This window comes from Frieseomelitta varia, unplaced genomic scaffold (assembly GCF_011392965.1).
Source record: "Frieseomelitta varia isolate USP_RPSP 00005682 unplaced genomic scaffold, Fvar_1.2 scaffold_1002, whole genome shotgun sequence".
In the NCBI taxonomy this organism is placed as follows: domain Eukaryota; kingdom Metazoa; phylum Arthropoda; class Insecta; order Hymenoptera; family Apidae; genus Frieseomelitta; species Frieseomelitta varia.
The window spans coordinates 1-15,370 of record NW_025108643.1 but is presented as its reverse complement, the minus strand read 5'-3'; the positions used below and the strand labels follow the sequence as shown (position 1 = coordinate 15,370).

General features: G+C 31.9%; 1 protein-coding gene and 1 long non-coding RNA gene across 3 annotated transcripts; one reads left to right on the top strand and one right to left on the bottom strand.

The window, feature by feature from the left end:
* Positions 1–2,245: 2,245 nt before the first annotated feature.
* LOC122528494 (angiopoietin-2-like) lies at positions 2,246–11,451 on the top strand. Its single transcript, XM_043653743.1, has 10 exons — positions 2,246–2,571; positions 7,052–7,329; positions 7,819–8,360; positions 8,533–8,795; positions 9,244–9,571; positions 9,719–9,850; positions 10,029–10,216; positions 10,413–10,556; positions 10,680–10,804; positions 10,922–11,451. Exons 1-10 carry the CDS (start codon positions 2,399–2,401, stop codon positions 11,014–11,016), a joined length of 2,268 nt encoding a protein of 755 aa, XP_043509678.1. The 5' UTR covers positions 2,246–2,398; the 3' UTR covers positions 11,017–11,451.
* Positions 11,452–13,943: 2,492 nt separating this feature from the next.
* Positions 13,944–15,207, bottom strand: LOC122528380. Of its 2 annotated transcripts, none has more exons than XR_006306575.1 (4): positions 15,041–15,207; positions 14,777–14,920; positions 14,472–14,640; positions 13,944–14,380 (listed from the first exon to the last, which is right to left on the bottom strand). It is a non-coding gene; the product is annotated as an uncharacterized LOC122528380 (long non-coding RNA). The 2 variants fall into 2 exon arrangements; XR_006306572.1 differs by having other exon boundaries at positions 13,944–14,371.
* Between the last annotated feature and the right edge of the window lie 163 nt (positions 15,208–15,370).

Genomic DNA, 15,370 nt, shown 5'->3' with positions numbered 1-15,370 from the left:
TGAACTTTTTCATTTCTTCGTTTCCAACGTTGTCTTTGAAATTGCAATGCATATTTAAGATCGATGTGCCCTAATAATCATGGAATGTTCGCAGTCATACCAAGTATGTTCTCATTTCTTAATCAATTATTGTATCGATCAAGGTTGAACAGTTTGAAACCTTCTCTTAGAACGCGCGTAGAATCATGACATTCTCAAATGTTTCACACGAGTTTAAATCCAAAAAATGTTTTCATTTGTTTGTAATTTTTCATAAAAAAATAGATGAGTAAAAAACCCAGTTATGAATAACAGATTTATACATTTGTTTCAATTAACACTGTTGTATATATACATATATATATATATATATATATACACACACACACACACACACACACACACACAGGCACCAATGTATACATAATTACAAATTGACATATCACGTTAATAATGTTCGGTTTAATAAAGATAAATTATAAAACTTTAAAAAAATTAAAACATTTTTAACAACAGTAAGAATTAAGATGGTGTGTGTGTGTGTGTGTGTGCGCGTGCGTGCGCGCGCGCGCGTGTGTGCGCGTGTGTATAATGCAATAGCATGTACTGGTATAATATAGGCTAACAATAAGTAAATGAAGATCATTAATCGTATACGTCTACTTACGTCTTACATAGTTTTATACGTTATGTCACCCTGTTCGTTCGTGTGGTAGAGACATCTGTTGGTAACGCTGCCAATACAACGTCGAGCAGGAAGAGGCAAGGGAAAGGAAAGAAAAAGGGAGAGAAGGGAAAAGAAGGGGAAGAAATTGCAACGAAACGGAACAGTACGAATTCAAACGGATCGAATCGTTTCAGATCGGATCACAGCTTTGCTGAGGGAAAGGATGGAAAAAGACCAGAATGGTCGATGGATCAGTGGGGAGAGCTACAGGTACTCTTTCAATGCGAACACGTATGTATGTACGTGAAAGTAACTCTTACAATTTAACGACGTTCTGTTACTTGTCGGTGCTTCATGGTGTCGGTGGTCTGGTTGTTTGTATCGAAATTAAAATACGGCGCGCATAATTGTACACCATTGTTGTGTATTTTGTTCATTATTTCAAGAGATGCATAAACAACAAAGTGAAAGACGCAAGAATGAGAAAAGGAGATAAACAGTGCTATTTGACATAAAATTTGTCCATGTCACAATACTGAATTAGGAAGTGCAGAAGAGAACGGACAAATCATCCATCTCCAGTAAAAACGGAACAGGTGCTTTGTGCAAACATCTGGTGTTGAAGAACGACTCTTTAAATAGTGTGATCATCGAGATTCAAAGGAATTAAATAATGACCCTGATTTTCTCTGTGAAACAATTGCACACGTATAATTCAACAATTTGATATCATTTTTTTACTTTTTATTATTCTTACTTTACTACTTTATTAGTAAGACACCTTACTCTCTGCAAGACACCTAGTGTTCCGGTTTTTAAGCCGTCGCGTCAACTTCGCTCACATCTTGAGCGAAAGTTGTTTCCGAGATATATAGTATAACGCGTGTACTGACATACATACACGTATATACTTTGGCTTCAGTATTAATATGTTTATTTAACTTTTTCTTCTCTTTTTTTCGAAAGCCTCCTATCTATCAATGTACAAAAATGAAACATTAATTACACCAGTTGCATCTTTGCCTCGTGTGCCTTCATTGAGATGTGTACAATTCGATCATAGCGAATGGATATTAAGAAGATTAAAATAGTGAATAGAATTGTTATAAAAAGGAAAATGAACTAAGTATAAGTTTCACTTATGTTTATTATTTCATTTAATTTTCACATGTGATTAGTGTTACATTAAAGAGGATCGGAAATAGTTATCGTTGCTAGAGTTGCTATGATAACGAGTCGTTCTTGAATAATTTCTGTACTGATTGTGAGTGTTTTGTGATTTATGATTCGCGTTCCGATCAAGTTGATTTTGTTCCAGTTGAAAAAGAACATTTGTATTTTCGCGTTTATACTTTCGATTCGAAAACAGTATTGTCAGTGAATTTACTTATATATAAACATTAACAGTGAATGGATATTTAGTTTAAAAAGAAGAGGAAGAACTTGCATACGTACAACTAATCGAACATTAAGTGATCTTCGGGAGTGCCGTGGGTACGTGAATTTTCGCGTATTTTTTTCGTTCCGTTCTTTATTTCTGCCCTCCATTTCTTCTTCTTCTTCTATTGTTTCTTCTTCTCTTCTTTTTCCACTTCTTTTTCTTTTTCTCCTCCTCCTCCTCTTCCTACTACTACTTCCTTTTTTCTTTTTTTCCTTTCTTCCCTTCTACATTTCCTCGCCATTGACATTGTTATTATATCCATTCACTCCCTTATCTTTCACATTCCCTTCATTTTCTTCGATTGTTCGATCATGAGAGAAGCTGTAATATTTGTCACATGTTTACTGGGTATCGTATTTGCTGGAAGTCCTAGACTACCCAGAACCTCTGCTGATGAACGTAATACACGTAACGTTAGTAACAATGGAGGCAACATCACTGGAAACACGATACCAATACCTAATCGCAATTCTCAACGAAACAGGTAAGTTAGCGTGGAAAATAGTAAAATACGTATTTAATAAATATATATAATATATTTATAAAATACGTGTATCTACATATGTATAGGTATAACTAATTCGAATCGTAGACCAGTGAACAATCAGTCGATTCAACTTTTCCTTTCACGCATCGGTCAGAGGTACAAAAAATCAAATAACTTTCGTTATTAGATAAATTTGTTATTTTAAAACATATACAATTCAATCAACGAATTGATTCGTCTATTTTTGTAGTTTGCATTAATATTTAATATTAGGAAGATTAGAACGAGTTATTTGTTTATCATAAAGGTAATTAGGACAGCGCCAATTCAGATAAAATTTAGTTTAATTAGTTTACCTAGATCGTATTTGAATTGTAAAAAATTGAAACAGTAATTTCCGCCGGTGTTTCAAACAGATTTATACGTATCTTTTTATCTTCATACATCTACATTATACCATTATAAATCCTTGAGTCGTGTTGTCTCATGTTGTGTTATCGTTCCATTGGTTCACGTTAGACATTCTCTTATATAACTTCGCGGAACAACGAAAGAAATTTGACTCTCAAAGTATTAAAAAATATTTTTGTTGCTTATGTAATAGAATCAAATGATCAAATTTCTAAATCTCGCTTTCATTTTAGAAACACACACACACACACACACACACACACATAGTGATTGGTTTCTCATCTTACTTTACCTACATTTACATATTTATATTAGTTAAATTACTTTTTTCTTTATTCAATTACCATTTTATTAACTAGTAAAGACTTCACAATGACAACGATCTATCATTACTTCAGATGTACAGTTTCTTAACAATCTCCTATTGCAATATTGACTTGATGTTACACAACGAATATTACCGTTAATTAATCGTTTGTTAAACTCGGTTAAACCACTTATCTCTGTCTCTTGAAAATTTCTTTATTTTAGTATTAATGTAATATTTGATTATTCAAAAACAAATAATTAACCCTGATGAAATTTAATTTTTATATAATTCAAATAATCTTTAACGAATAATATTAATATAATTTCGATAATCAAACTCAAATGATATGATTATATTGGTTATTATATTTTTAAAACTATTATTAATATTATATTATTTAAACTCGCAAGACGTTAATCAGAAAGACTCATGTGCGCATCGTTCATACATATATAAGTATATATAGTTATTTAATCTAATACTTGACACGTTACAAAATGTGAAAGATAGTGTTTCATGATATTACTTTTAACGTATGCATAAACGAGTTATATTTTATTTCATGGTATTGTATCAAGGTTATTGACGTTATTAGTGCACGTTATGGGACAAAAATTATCAATTACGAAAGAATTGACAAAAAGACGACAATCAAATGTAAATAAGATGAGTAGATAACTATCACTTTTAAACAAGGCCACGTAAAGAAATAATATCAGTTAAAATCTAACTGTTAGATCATAAGGATAGAAAGGACGACGCGGGGTCTGGTTTTCCTTTGGTTGTATAAGTAATCTATAAGATCTAGTTGTAACAATACGGTTGCGCAAGTTGCCTGGATTCCTTGAAAAGAATGGACATTGGATTGGACATACATAGGTATTGTATATGTATACGCATATGTGTATCATTTATGTTCCGCGTAAAATGTAAAACAAACGAAATTTTAAGCTCGAAAAAAGAAGCTTTCTCTCGTTTGATAGCGTACATCTGCTTACGTCAATCTACTATTTAATCGTTCCGCTAGAATCATCATGGTATTTGTCTTGCAATTTGTTACCTTTCTTTTTCAACCTTACGGAAGTTATCAGTTGCGGAATGTCGCCTGTTGTAATTCCGCTTCCACCTTCCCTTCAACCAGTCGTTGTTAGTTTTTGTTCGTTCGTTTCTCTTCAAACTACTTTTACACGAGTAATTTTGATAATATCTATACCTTTCACTATAATTTCGTTAAAAATATTGATTTATGAGACGATTATATATTTATAGTTTAATAAATGACTTGATAAAATAATAATTTCAAATTATTTTTTCAATTACTGAATGCACGAAACTCGAAAATGTTTTTAATTAAATTTATATTAATTTTTATATTGAGAAATGCTCTTTTATAAATGTTCTTTTATATTTTCTCTTCTTATGAGATATATTGTCTATTATATACAATTATATATATATAGAGAGAGAGAGAGACGCGCGCGGGCGCGCGCGCACACACACACACTTATTATATGCTCTGTAATAAGATATTTAATGAAATATTATTCTATATTATATTTATGTACGTATAGTACATCACTTGAGGGAACGAAAAGCGTTAAATTTTACATTTCACACGAATATCATTCAGCAAACACGTTTAAGCTTTATATTAGGTTCGTAAGATTCGAAAGGATCGTAATAAGCACAGAGAGCATGACTACTGACCTACCTACGGATTGCGTAAAATTACAGTTTACATCGTAACGAGAGAAAGGATATGTATGTCTGTGCAAGTTGTTTCAGATTCAGCTTTACATCACACACTAGTTTATAAGAAAAAGCAATTTTTCTTTATTCAAATGGTGAATTATCGCTCTTAAAATATATTCGTTCTGAAGTTCCTATTATTATATGATGATAAATCAAAAAATTGACTCCCTCAAAATTCAACTTAAAGACGATAGAAAATAGATAATTGTTTGTATTATTTACATAAACGTAATAATATTAAATTTCACATGACCAAATTAATTATATCGATAACATAATAGTAGTACATTACGCGTTATGTAATATATATTGTAGTATATATTAAATGTATAACACTGTATCAAGCATAGACCATAAGTTATCTTGTTATATTTAGCATATTTGAAGCATCGAAATTCTAAATTGAAGTATAATGATGTTCATAGGATACTGTATGCAACATGTTTCTTAATTAATACATAAGAGTTTTTTAATTAATTGACAAAACAATTTTTGACGTTAACATTGCATCGTGATTTCGAAGTAACTCATAAATTATTTGATATTATCGTATCACGTGTCGACAATATGTATAATAATTCGTGATTAATTGAATGTATAATAAAATTATTATAGGTATTCTTTAAGCTAATATTGCTTTTTTATTGCGCGTTAGTAACTAAAACGTAGAAACTTGGAAGTATTTACGTATCTTTATGAAAGTGAAAATGAAAATGAAATTTATGAAAACTTTTACAGGATTGTGAGTAAAGCGCGAGAAACATATTGTAGAACTATAAAACACGCCACAGTTTCAAGCTATGGCCAAAATACTTTATATTGTCCATATATTACAAATTCGACTGTGTGCTGAATTATATGTATACACATTTTTTGTAATAAATGAATCGCATCGCGTCGCGTCATCTTCGAGTCATACTTTATTATTAGTTAGCGCTCTTTTCAAAGCTTCAGTTATGCTTTTTTTTAAATCTAAATAATTCTTAAAAGATAAATATATCGTAAGTAACGTGTTGAGATTCATGGAACGAACTCTATAACCCATTAAAAAATGAGTACTTTCACTTCTGCTCCACCGCACAAGTAAGTAAATAAGTATTTACATACGTATGTACATATTTATATTTGTGTACATTGTTCTGTGTAATCAGCCGACACATATTATCCCTCCCCCTCCCCTTTTTAATTATGATTGTTGTTTTTATTTTAAAACAAGAAAACAGTGTAGAATAATTTATATTGTATTTATTACTGAAGATAATAAAATTAACTAAATTTAAATATACATCTAAGCTAATCTAAATATCTAATAATAATCTAATAATAAAAACATTTATTTCGTACAAAAGAAAAAAGTAAATATATACGTTATGTACACATATGGCTACAGTAGTAGACTCCAGTATAACGCTTTAATTTGTTCGGCGCTATATGAATTCGCGTTATAGAAAAATCGTGCTGTACGGGGATTTTTCTCGCATAACGCGTATAATCTGAAGGAATATGTTTGAAATAATTATTGCTATGCTAACTTTTATTCTCCATGTTTAATCAAATAGGACAGTGACACATTTTGAAGATAAAAGTGGCATACATACGCAGTGGGTTAAAAAAAAGAAACATTAATATATGTAAGAAATCTTTTGTTTTATTGAAACTTTAAAAAATTGTAAAATACTTTTGTAATCTTGATTATTAATCACTGTCAGAATCATCCAAATTATAACCCAATTACGGTTACATTCCATACATCGTCTTGTCGCGTTTTATGATTTGGCGCGTTATATGAAAACAGTGGTCGCGATTTCTTTGGCGCGTTGTAGGAACTCGCGTTAAACGGGACATACACATGTATGTGCATTCTTTAATAATTAATTACTCGTCATCTCCATAATAAAATCTCACCTATACCTCACAAATACCTCGTTTTTCTAAGCAAAAGATTGTTTAATTTAAGCGAGTTTTACTTTTTGATCGTAATATTTCTTGACACCTTTCTTTCAGAGAGCAATACCTCTTCAATGTTTTCGAAGTTATAGTTTCGACTTTGGAATCAAAATTACAGCGCATCGAAAATCTGGATAAAGCAGTTGAACACTTGATGAGAAGAGTGGAAGCTTTGGATTCACGTGTACACGATAATATCGATAAAACCGACGCAGTCATTGCAAAGCTACGAACCTTAGACCTTAAACTTTTTAATTCTCGTCAAATTGAATTTTCTTCAACCGAATCTGCATACTCGGCGATCGATGATAAAAATGACAGTGAACTTAGAAATGGTACGTAGTGCACATGCACACGTGCACGCTTCATATACATACATGCACACACACACATACATACATACATACATACATACATACATACATACATACATACATACATATATAATGCTTATGTAAGACATAAATTTGCAAACAGTGATATAAACAAAATCTTGGCTCGATTTGTTTGGTTCATTATCGATAATCTTTCACGAGTCGGCATTTGAATTGTACAAAAATGCCGCGCTGCACCGATTTTCTTTTATTTATATTTTGTTTGTTTAAACATGTATTTATGTATTTACAGGTATAAATACTTACACACATATAGGTATCTATACACGTGCACACATCCTGCTTTCCTTGTACTCCTAATTTTTTCGTTCTTTTCATATTTTTTCCATACTTTTATCTTTTTGCTAATACTTCTTCTATTTTTCTTTCTTTGTATGCCTTTTGCTACTCAATTCTATTATATAAATTGAAATTTATTCGATAAAACAGGCTCGAAGTTAAAAGCAATCCATCGTAAGCCAGAAGAAGTACCATCACCCGAGACCGTTGGTGAAAAATTGCTATCGCTCGATCAAAAGGTATCGGACATAGATAATAAACTGATCGATTTGAAACATCAATTGGATAATAATTTGTTACAAAATGAGGACATAAACGCCGAAGCTAGTGAAAAAAAGCCAGTTAGCATGAGTGTGATTGAAATCACGAAAGCGATGAGTAACGAAGTAATAAATCACATTACAATTGAGATAGAAAATTTAAGACAAGCGACTAATAATATGGACAGAAAGTTACAGTTCCATGTAAACCTAGTTTCGGATCGTTTGGGAAGCATTTACAACATGATGACCGACGTACATGATGCGATATTAGTCAGAGGTACTACGAACGGTCGACCAGCGTTCAACGTTACGACAATGAAAACCACCGAACCATCACCACCGAAACAAAGTAAAATTGATCGACTCGTTGAGCAAATATATCCGGTGTTGACTGTTTCGGAAAAGATGGACGAAGTTTGGAACGTTGTGGTGAGTTGAGGACAAATCATTATTATTCGATCGACTGCATTTATTTATTAACTACATTAATCACCGCATAGAACGTATAGAACTACATATATCTGTGTACCTATATATCTACTGTAACCTATATGTAATTCTTATGTTACATCTACTTAGATTTACATTTTCTCTCCGACAGGTTGGCACAAAAAGTTCCGTGGATGATCTTTTGCCAAAATCCGAGGAATTACTTACACAAACACAAAGACAAGAAAGAGCAATTAGTGAAATCCATGCAGATTTAAGATCGAAAACGAATAAAATTATCGAGAATTTGGAAGGAGTTGAGAATAGGCTACGAAAGCAGGAGGATGACGTTGCTAGTCTTGCTCAACGTCCAATCCCAGCGGAATTGCTGCTCGATCCCACGATTGACCGCCTTGTCGAATATGACTCAAATAGGTCAGTTTTGCTGTTTCTTTCCCTTTTCTTTCTCTTCTTTCTCGATAGAAATTTTTTAACAGAATTCGCGATACGAATTTATTCTACTTTTCAAGAAGCAATGTTTCTTCGTAGAATAGAGCAACGTATAAATATTATCCACAATGTTTTACGCATTGATATTTGATTTTGATTCTTTTTTTTTCTTCGTTTAATGAAAAAAGAAACATTTTTTTCTTTACGATGCTTTAAAGTGATATTTTAAATTCACTGCATCGATGCAGATTGAACATTCACATTATCTATGATGTGCAGCGAAAATGAAATAATAAAACAAAGTTATAACGCTAAAGGAAAGAAAATGCAATAGATTCTTTATTGCGTGCTTGTATTATGTTATGTAATATTCTTGTATTACGAAAACAAAATTTCGTTGATATTAATTTTTTGAAAAACAAATTTCTTTCAGATACGTTGGACTTTCCGACGACATTCCAGTCGAAACAACCGTTTCACCGGTGAATCCTACAACCATCGTTTCGTCTGTGTCGATGTCTATGTCTTCCTCGACTTCGTCAAACACCGTATCAATCAATAATTTCAATAATTCAAGCAATATCGCTGGTTCCACTAATTTTCCTAATTCGACAGCCAGTCCTGGAATATCGTTGTCTTCGAGTTCGCAACGATCTTCCTCTAAGAATCGCGGTGTTATATTTCCAAGTGTTAAAAATAAACCAAGTCCAGCAAATTCAACCTTTAGCACCGACGTATTTCTTAGTTATAAGGATGTTAAGGTAGAGAAAATATTTTCGACTTGTACTTATCAGTGTGTTAGTGAATTGTTATTGTTAAATGAAAAAGAAATATAATTTAAATTTAAATGTTAAATATTTAGTAATATTGAAAGTGTTTAACATAATGCATCTAATTTAATGTTTCAGGGCTATTCGTGCGTTGATTTACTAAATGCAGGCATGAGAGACAGTGGTGTTTATTATCTTCAAATTCGCGGAACAACTTATTGGTTTCTCAAGGTTTACTGCGAACAAGATGTCGCTGAAGGCGGTTGGACGGTAAGAGATTCAAATAAATACGTATGTACATGTACGTACGTACGTACGTACGTACGTACGTGAATGCGATAGAACGTGTTTTCCAAAAAGTATATTTCAGAATAGAGGACTTGATTATCAATTTAAGTTGTACACGAAGGTAAAAAGTGTTTTATATAAAATTTTTATTTTTACACAGGTCATTCAAAGAAGAGACGATTTCGGAGAGCCAAGAGAAAATTTCAATCGCGATTGGGCTGATTACAAAAATGGTTTCGGTGATCCTGCTCGAGAGTTTTGGCTTGGCAACGAGAACATATATATGTTAACGAACAACGAAGATTATACGCTCAGAGTGGATCTCGAAGATTTCGAAGGTAACAAAAGGTAAAAATAAGATTACAGTTGCAACCGGATTTTTAATCTCGAGAGTTTGTTATTATCGTTGCAATTGAATAAACTGAAAGAGACATTTTAAAGACAGATTTGTCCAACCTTTTGATATATGAAATGTTTCGGAATTTTTTTTACAGCCGCATAAATGTACATAGGTTAATTTACATATATGTAAATTATTTTCTAGATATGCACAATATTCTCACTTCAAAATCTATTCGGAAGGAGAATATTATAAATTAGAGATTGACGGCTACGAGGGAAATGCCGGTGACTCATTAAACGATCCTTGGTACGGTTCAAATAATAGTCCGTTTTCCACGTACAACAGGTACAGGTTTCTCTCTCTTTTTCTTTTTCCTTTTGTTTTTACAAAGAGTAAGAAGCAACATAATAATAAAATTAAACAAGTCAAGATTTAAGTAGATTTCGAGATGGATATTTCACTTTACAGAGACAATGATAGATCATCGTTGAATTGTGCGTCCATGCTGAAAGGCGGATGGTGGTGGAAATCGTGTGGTCGAGGATTAAATGGTCTTTATTTGAACGATCCGCAAGATTTAACCGCTCGACAAGGTATATTTCTTTATAACATCCGTTCGATATTCATACATCGTGTGTTGTCCGTTCACAATGATGATAAAGGTAATAATAAAGGTTTCTTTTTGTTATTCTTTTTATTATTCATCAAAGGTATTGTATGGTTCCGTTGGAGAGGTTGGGATTATACTTTGAAACGTGCCACAATGATGATCAAACCAAAAGGACCAACAACAACCATGCTATAATATAGGGAGATTATAATGATTATAAGTTTTCTAGAAGAATTCCGCTGCGTCCGTAATGCTTGGTACAACGTACGCAACTTGTCGCAGTTACCAAATATACATATGTACATACACATGTAAGAATGTTTGGAAATGTCGGACGAGAAAACAGTTTTTTAACGAATATTCCTTCCCTTTATATTTTTTTTTATTAAATACATTTCAATTCGGCGTATTTTTAAGATTCTATTATTTATTTCAGTAAAATCTTTCTCTCGCTGAATTTGATTCCGTCTTATCAACAGTTCAAAACGTACAAAGCGTACAAAGCGATTATAATATGTAATTGTTATAATCATCGATCGTCATAAATGTTTGTAATGTTTGTAAAACGTAAAATAATGAAACTGTCGATGTATAATCCATATGTCGAATTAAATTCAATGACATTGTTAACTAGTGTAATATTATGCCTTATTTATACACATTATTTATCGGATTATTCTAGTAACATACATGTATGTGTGTACATACATATATACATACATCCGTACATTCGTATTAAATCAAATTTATGCAATATCATATTTAATTATTCGAAAAAAATTACGATAAAAATTTAAAAAAAATTATTAAATTATTGATTATTATAATAGAAAAGCCATTTTTTTGAAGTGTGGACTATCGATTGTTTCGCATCATTGACCTTACGAAAAAGACAGAATGACTTTGAGCAATCCACATATCGTACAAACATAAAATCTTCAATTTTTAAGTAATGTTCCTGAATACTTTTAATAATTTATTCATAACAAACAATTCATTGCTTTTTACAACGATTCCAATTGTTATTTCAAAACTTTCAACAATTAATAATTTATAACAATTGTGTAAAGAAATTCGGTAGTATATTCACGTGGTGGAAGCATGCGAGTGAACAGTTTCCCCGCAGCCGGCGCGTCGTAACACGGCATACAAAATTTTCGACATATCAAAATATTCACAATCACTCATTCTACAGAAACGCGCACGACATACGCGAAAATGTAAAATTTGTTATATTTTTCAAGGGCTCGCATCGTTCACTCTTTCCAATCGATCATCGTTTTTTCAGTCCATTCGTCCTAAAGCTGGAACCACAAACGAGATACCGAAGTATATATATATCGTCCATGCCAACCTTATCTCTTCTAGCAATATTTTTTCGTAAATGGAAATTTATTATTCGTTCGGTATTTAATTTTTGACATTCTCTCGGATAATTTGATTTACATTCATATTTACTTTGAAAGTGACGATATGGATTACGCGGAGAAATAGTTTCGAAGCGAAATTACGGTCTCGTGTGCGTAAAATTAAACGGCATTTATCAGTGACTTTCTATCGAACATAAGATAATATAAAATCTTTATTCATAAGTTTCAAAGTTTAAACGGTGAAAAGTCGACAAATTTTAACTTTCGATTAGTTTTTACATTCTTCTCGTACGTATATGGAGAGTATATGTTTCGATGTGCTGGCGCCATTTTGTTGGCAATGTCCGGAACGACATAATTTAGAAATTATTTTCCCTGCGCCTCTTTACTTCTTCTTCTTCTTCTTCTTCTTTTCCTCGTTTAGACATACAGTACGAGCTAGTAAGGTTTATAGAAGATTGCGAAATTGCGAAATTTTCAAAATTTAGCCACTAAATACGCTTTCTTTTCGCACATGGACAGTTTGATAATTAATAATTTTTTATCTTTTCGTTAATCTGTATCGTTTTCTACGTACTTTCCGAGATCGATGCTATCGTTTACGTTTAGAAAGATATTCGTAGCAAAATTGCATTCTCGTTTGTGCGTAATTAAATGGCTTGTGTCAATGGGATTCCATCGACTATAGGAACATTGGAAATATGTATATCGTACTGGATGTTGCCGACAAAATGGCGCCGCTACACCGAAGCATATTTTCTCCGCATATACGTGCGACAAAAATGTAAAAACTAATCGAAAGGTAAAATTTGTCGATTTTTTAAATCGAGTAATACTTCCAAGATCCCTAGCTTCGAGCGTGTGTTACGTTTAAGCTTTCTAATGAATAAATAGGTATTTCCACGGCTCCTATAGTCGATAGAATCCCACTGATAAAGGAGGAATGACTGTCCCTCCACCCAAAGAATCCACAAAGTATTTAGAAACGAAGTATCTCATAGTGCGAAGAAATAAACAGTGTCAAGTTTGATTGCCTAAATAATCGTCGCGTATTCGTGACGGGTGTATTCCGGCATGCGACCACAACAGTAAAACAGCCTCGCGAGGAATAATTGTAGATTTAATAAATTTTTATTTTTCTCACTGTTCGTACCAAATCATTCAACGTACATGTATATAACTCAACATATTACCTTCACACATAGTTAATAAATGGGAAATAATTATGGACAATCAATATTGGAAACTTACTAGGAAAAATGTGCCTATGAATAGTGTCTCCCTCGTACGGGAATTATATCGTCACGTTAAATTATTTTTTGGCGGGATATTTGAAATTATTATTAATAATTTAGCAAGATACAAAACATTTATACGCAATATTGTATTGTAAAATAAAATATTCCTGCAAAATGAAAAAAAAAAGAAATCTCCCAGTCGATAACGAGAAAAAAAATTAAAAATACAGCAAAAAGAGAGTTACGCTGAGAGAAATAACACGAAAAAGAAACATAACACAGGAAAAGAAAAAAATTATACGTAATTGTCGTCTTTATAATATTACGAAGTTTCAGAGAGAGCCTTTGTTTGTTTATAAATCTTTTAACAAATAATATACATTCGTATAAAATTTTAGACGAGCAGAGGAGAATGCTAAAAGAAAGGATGGAATTGGTAGATAAATTATTAATTTCTCACGATGGGCAAAAATTTGATTTTAAATTTGAAATGCAACAAAATGTAACAATTCTGTTGAAAATATAGGAATATATTCAAAATTTACAGTAATACTAACGTTTCAAACGGAAACAACAAACTACCTGATCACAGTTAATAAGTATCATCGACAATGTATCAATATAACGTTTCTGAATGTATTTCGAATAAAATTCTTACACTCTTACGCTCTTTCTACCTTTTCTTCAAATAAAATAATTTTGATACATTAGTTTTTCTAATTTATCAAGATAGACAAACATTTATACGCAGTAGAGTCTATAAAATAAAATAGTCCTGCATTATTATTCATTTAGTTATCGTTTACTAAAAGTCCGCATGCAAAACTTGGTAAGTATTCTCATATTTTGAATACAAACAGCCACTACATTCGTATCCTATCCTCCGAATCGACGTCTACTAAGAAAATTGCAGCATTTGACATTCCCATTGCAGTTACAATCCTTTAGAAGCTGGAAATAAAAAGATAAACGCAGATATAAATAGATAAATACGATAATAGCAATATGTATGTATGTAACACATGTATTCAAGTGCACGTACCTGAATAAATTTCGCTATGTACTGTGGGCTGTATGCTCTATATGATATTTATCTATGTTTGTGCAACAAATTTGGATACTAAATTTTGTCAAGTATTAGTAGTTACTACAATTTGTAAAAGGTACTCTCGCCGGCATCTCCTTGATACTGTTAGTAGTTTCTCATACTTCTATCGAGGAAAAGAAGAAAAAGATAATTATTGAAAGTTTTAAATACAGAATTGACATAATTAATACATGAAATTAATAAAACATATTCAGTATTTAATACATCTTATCATTAAAGCTAAATTTTCTCAATTATACCTTTGAAAGTAATTTGTCCATAGTTACTACCATTTATAAAAGTCATTGATCACAATTGACCTTCGTGTTACTTTATTATCACTTGTCTTTTGAGAGCAGAAGCTACATTTTTTCAAAATAGATATACTTTCTGTTCGCACCGCACTGGAAAAGATATGAAGAAACAATTTAATAATGCAAACATTGACTTTTACAAAGAATGATTAATAGGTTAAGTGGAAGATTCTTGTATTATTGTGAAACTCTTTCCGTTAGAATAAGCACCTATTAGCAACAGCGACTGTTGTCAAGGAACTTGGCGACACTTGCATCAACATTTTTTCCATATTGTTCGTATCAAATCGTTCAACGTACATGTATATAACGACAACTTGACATTGTGACAGTTTATGAATGGGAAATAATTATGAACAATCAATAGTGGAAACTTACTAGTAAAAAATGTGCCTGCGAATAGTGTCTCCCTCGAACGGGAATTATATCGTCACGTGAAATTATTTTCTGGCGGGATATTTGAAATTATTAACAATTTATATGAAATTATTATTTAATTTATCAAGATACACAAACATTTATACGCAATATTGTATTGTA

What these genes read in the sequence shown, in the direction of transcription:
- LOC122528494 (XM_043653743.1), top strand. Translation starts at nt 2,399, where the DNA reads ATGAGAGAAGCTGTAATATTTGTCACATGTTTACTGGGTATCGTATTT. An exon ending in ACGAAGTTTGGAACGTTGTG is followed by an intron (nt 8,361 to 8,532) that starts GTGAGTTGAGGA and finishes TCTCTCCGACAG; the next exon opens with GTTGGCACAAAAAGTTCCGT. An exon ending in CCGTTTTCCACGTACAACAG is followed by an intron (nt 10,557 to 10,679) that starts GTACAGGTTTCT and finishes TTCACTTTACAG; the next exon opens with AGACAATGATAGATCATCGT.